At 27.7% G+C, this 5,000-nt stretch overlaps 1 protein-coding gene across 2 annotated transcripts in view; it reads left to right on the forward strand.

The window, feature by feature from the left end:
• The first annotated feature begins 1,002 nt into the window (after window positions 1-1,002).
• The window catches only part of LOC125033427 (putative cell division cycle ATPase), a 5,932-nt gene continuing 1,934 nt past the window's right edge, over window positions 1,003-5,000 (forward strand). The window contains exons 1-7 of one of the 2 annotated variants that reach the window (XM_047624917.1): window positions 1,003-1,114; window positions 2,347-2,568; window positions 3,002-3,184; window positions 3,378-4,005; window positions 4,111-4,238; window positions 4,512-4,653; window positions 4,853-5,000. The exon at window positions 4,853-5,000 is cut by the window's right edge and continues 54 nt beyond it. In XM_047624917.1, the coding sequence (XP_047480873.1) occupies window positions 2,412-2,568; window positions 3,002-3,184; window positions 3,378-4,005; window positions 4,111-4,238; window positions 4,512-4,653; window positions 4,853-5,000 (1,386 nt within the window). In that variant the 5' untranslated portion in view covers window positions 1,003-1,114; window positions 2,347-2,411. Of the gene's footprint in view, window positions 1,115-2,340; window positions 2,569-3,001; window positions 3,185-3,377; window positions 4,006-4,110; window positions 4,239-4,511; window positions 4,654-4,852 lie in introns of those variants that run through there. The other variant, XM_047624916.1, reaches the window with a different exon arrangement.

Raw genomic sequence — 5,000 nt, forward strand, 5'->3', positions numbered from 1 at the left:
CATCATATTTATTATTATTATTATCACAATCATTATAATTATTATTATTATTATTATTATTATTATTATTATTATTATTATTATTACCATTATTATTATTATCATTGCTATCATTATTTTATTTTATAACAATGATAAGATAATAATAATAATAATATTAGTAATAATAATGATGATAATAATGACAGTGATAATAATAATAATAGTAATAATATTGATAATAATAATGACAGTGATAATAATGATAATAATAGTAATAATAATAATCAAAATAATAATAATGATGATAATAATAATATTAATAATAATAATAATAATAATAATAATAATAATAATAATAATAATAATAATAATAATGATGATAACAATAATAATGATAATAATAATAATAATAATAATAATAATAATAATAATAATAATAATAATAATAATAATAATAATATTATTATTATTACTTTAGTATGTTAGTATTATAATTATCATTATTATCATCATTATCATCATCACTGATATCATTATCATTATTGTTAATATCAATATGATCACAACTGTTATTATTGTTATTTTCATTGTTATTGTTGGTGTTATTTGTTATTGGTATTGTAAATACTGTTACTATCATGATTATTACTATCATTATCATTCATATCATTCTTATCATTATCACTACATTATTTGTTTTGACATAAAGACAGTAAACCCGAAAGTTATTCCTACAAAGTTTATAGTCTGCAGAAAGGGGTTACAAACCTAAAAATTTATGTCTTTTACCTTGCGATGTCATCTATTCTGTTTGATTTCTGAATATTTTGATACTCTAACATGCCTTAATTTACATATTATTTTTCTATAAAACTTTTTTATATCACGTGTATGATAGACATTTTATTTATTTCCGTATTACATTATAAAGATTTGTCCTACAGTTGTCATGAACTATATTTATTTTTATATCATTATGTGATGTGTAAAAAGTAAATATACAAACAAAGAAAATTACTGGAAAAATTATCCACTGTTTTTAATATTTTGTGTTTATTTTTTGTAGTATTAGTATATCACAACACGTATTTATTTTACATCGTTTTCAGTGTGGCGGAGCTATTATAAACATGTAAGTATCTATGTTATTCCTGTTTTTCTAAATATTATCAACTGGCATTGTAATTAAAACACAAAAAAGTATTACAATTTTGCTGTAGCACATATCCTCAGACTGAAAAATGTAGTTTGAGCAATATTCGAAATAACAATTAAATGGATCAAAAATAAGTTTTATTGAAGGTCAGGTCAGGTCACGATCTCCGAAGTGTAGGTCACGAACTGCGTGCGGTTTGTTGGCTAGATTGGGTCAGGATTTATACATTGTTGTTTTAAGACATGCAAGATGATCAACTAATAATTATATTGGTGTCATTATCTTATGTTGGGAAAAGTTACCATTTTCAGTAAAGCCTTATAAATATTGGAATGGTACTCTTTATAACATAATATATAGATATACGTATACACATACACATACATATCTATCTATCTATCTATCTATCTATCTATCTGTTTATGTTTATGTATATCTTTCTATATCTCAGTCTGTTTGTCTTTGTCTATGTCTATGTATGTTTGTATGTATTGTAATCTATCTGTATTGATTGATGATTGATTAAAAGTTAAAGATATATGTATGTATATGAATATATATATATATATTAGATATATATATAGATAGATAGATAGATAGATAAACATATGCATGTACACATATTTATACATTTATACATATATATATATATATATATATATATATATATATATATGGTATTTATATACATCTCTTTGTCTCTTTATTAATATTTATATATATATATATATATATATATATATATATATATATATATATATATATATATATATATATGGTATTTATATACATTTCTCTGTCTCTTTATTAATATTTATATATATATATATATATATATATATATATATATATATATATTTATATATATATATATCTATGTATGTGTATATATATATATATTATATATATATATATATATATATATATATATATATATATATTTATGTATGCATGTACGTATATGTGCATACATACATACTTATATATAACTCATACATACTTAAATACACACACACACACACACACACACACATATACATACATACATACACAAATACATAACATTCATACATACATACATGCATGCATACATACACAAATACATAACATTCATACATACACATAAATACTTATCTAATCCTATCTTTGTTTGTGTACATGTATGTAATAATTTTTTTAAAGATCTTGATTTTACCATTAATCAACAGATGGTGTAAGAGTTTAGTTCAAAAACCTCATCCGTCATCATATTTAGTAAGAAGACATTAGAAGCATGAGTGCTAAAACTAAGACAACGGAGAAGGGGGATAAGAAGAGCCAGAAGAAGAATGCAAAGAAGCGGAAGGATGGCAGAAATGAGTCTTTAAATACGACCGTACAGTCAGAGATCACAGGCAATGTTGTTTTGATTCCAAAGGAAATGCTTCAAGGTAATTTTTAAGTATATGAGGTGTTTCAGTTTCAGTTACCTTTTCCAGAATGACAGTTTCATGTAGAGATCTGTACTGGAATTAGTTAAGTCTGTCTATTAAAATCATCTTATTCCATGACCTTAAAACTGATTTTGTGTTAGTAATCTCATACTGCTAATGCAGCATGACTTAATCGCATTACTTGAAAAAGCTATTTAGAATATTGCTTTTATTTTGATATTTCAAATTGTTTATATTTGTTATTATAGCTTCATATGCCAATTTATGTAATACCAAAGAAATATGTTGTAATACAAAGGAGTGATACAGTGTTTCATGAATGGCACTGTTTTCCCATGACTCTTATCAAAAAGGATATGAATTCCAGGCTAAGTATATGCAGTTATGTATTATAACTTGATACTTAGGATTGCTCTCTCTCTGTTTACAGATAAGACCCTAGAAGGAATCAGCAGAGTTCATTCACTTACTGTTTGCATGTTAAAAGGTCTGGCTGAACAGAAAGGATTTCTTAATCACCAGTTTGTAACACTTACAACCAAAGGGGAAGTTTTACCAGCACATCTTATAATTGACAGCAAAATCAAAGAAAATGTGGCAATTATTAAAGATGGTGAGTTTTTCCTTTTTTTTTTTTTTATATAACATTGAGAGATATAATTGTTGAATACAATATTTCTCTGTACAAGACAGTCCTAGTGTCAGTAATGCCATAATGTCATATTTGAAAGTTGTCAGGTCTAGTGGGAAACTAATACACTTCCATATCATGTAAGTTGTATCACTTCTACCTGATCTATTTTCAGAAACTTCCAAATTATTGTGTGAGGGAGAAGATGTGGTTGTAACCTCACAGTGTTCAAGATTATTTGCAGAAGAAGTGAAACTGTGCCTTCTGAATACTACAGAATTAAGTGAATCAGCTGCATTTTTAGCATATTTAAAAGAACAGCTTGTAAATCAATGTTTAGTATTGAGAATTGGAATGATTGTTATCATCAGTTACTTGAGTCAAGACATTGTTCTACAAGTGAAGGCTTTGAAAATTTTTGCAATTGATGGTGTTGATGTTGCAAAAGTTCCTTTTCAATGTATATGGCAGACTTGTATTTATGTAGAAAACCAGAAGACTTCTGGAGATAATGTAGTGGACACAAGAATATGCTTTGATCTCATAGGAGGTTATAAAACAATACTACATGATTTGCAAGAAGAAATACAGTTATTCATGTCTAATAGTGGGTCAAAAATGAAGAAAACAGATGGAATATTAATTAGTGGACCATCAGGATGTGGGAAGAGTTTGATAGGAGAAGCATTGAAAAGTAAATACAGCACCAAATTTCTTAGTATGCAGATAGAGGATGTAAAGAGCAAGTTCATTGGAGAAACAGAGCAAAACTTAAAGAAGCTGTTTGATAAAGCTGTTGATAGGTAAGTGGAGACTTGCTACATGTTTGTTATTGTTTTTTGTCATAGAAACATTACACTCAATTTTCCATTTTGTATATGAAGTTCAGCTTTATTAATTTTCCCTAGGGCCCCGTGCATACTCTTCATTGATGATATAGACGTATTGTGTAGCAGCAGAGACCGAAAAGGTTCAACAGGCATAGTCACTGCTCTTCTACACTTGATGGATGGTGTTACTGGAAATTCCTCTAGAGGTGAAGAATATAAGGTTTTATTGTATAGAATACTATAGTTGTAAGTCATTGTTTTAGAGGTGTATGTGACAATGAATGAACCTTTATTGTGTGATGGCAATCTTATAGAAATGATGTCCTCAGATATGACATTATTATGAAGTACAGGCAGCAAAGGAGAAATATTGTATTTTGGAAGATATATATGAATGACCTTTTTCACTCTCCGTACAAGAAAATGTATGGGAGACAATTTTAAGGTAGTAAATATTGACTGGAACTGTTTTGCTACAGGAGTGCTTGTAGTTGCAACAGCATCAGATCCCAAGAGCCTAGATGCTGCATTAAGAAGACCAGGTAGACTGTCACAGGATGTGTGCCTTCAGGCCCCAACTGAAGTGGACAGGCAAGATATTTTTGAAAAAATGCTCTACAGGTATGGTGCACATGATGTGCATGTGCAAAAATCTTTCTAATCTACATGTGCACATTCATTCTTCCATAAATATTTACTTTTGTATATTTTATGTGTATATAGAAAATTGTGGGTATTTGTTTTTTCTTTTCTTTTCTTTTCTTTCTTGCCCTGTCTAATGCTAGTAAATAAATTAAAAATTATTTTACATTTACTACAGAGTGCCAAGTAACTTGACAGACAGTGATCTACACATCCTGGCAGAAAGAACTCCTGGCTATGTTGGAGGAGACCTGCGAAGGGTTATAATGGAGGCAATAATTCAAGCAGATGGGAAGGCAATAGATAGAGAAATGATACAGACTGCC

The sequence above is a fragment of the Penaeus chinensis genome, chromosome 16, assembly GCF_019202785.1.
Source record: "Penaeus chinensis breed Huanghai No. 1 chromosome 16, ASM1920278v2, whole genome shotgun sequence".
Classification (NCBI taxonomy): domain Eukaryota; kingdom Metazoa; phylum Arthropoda; class Malacostraca; order Decapoda; family Penaeidae; genus Penaeus; species Penaeus chinensis.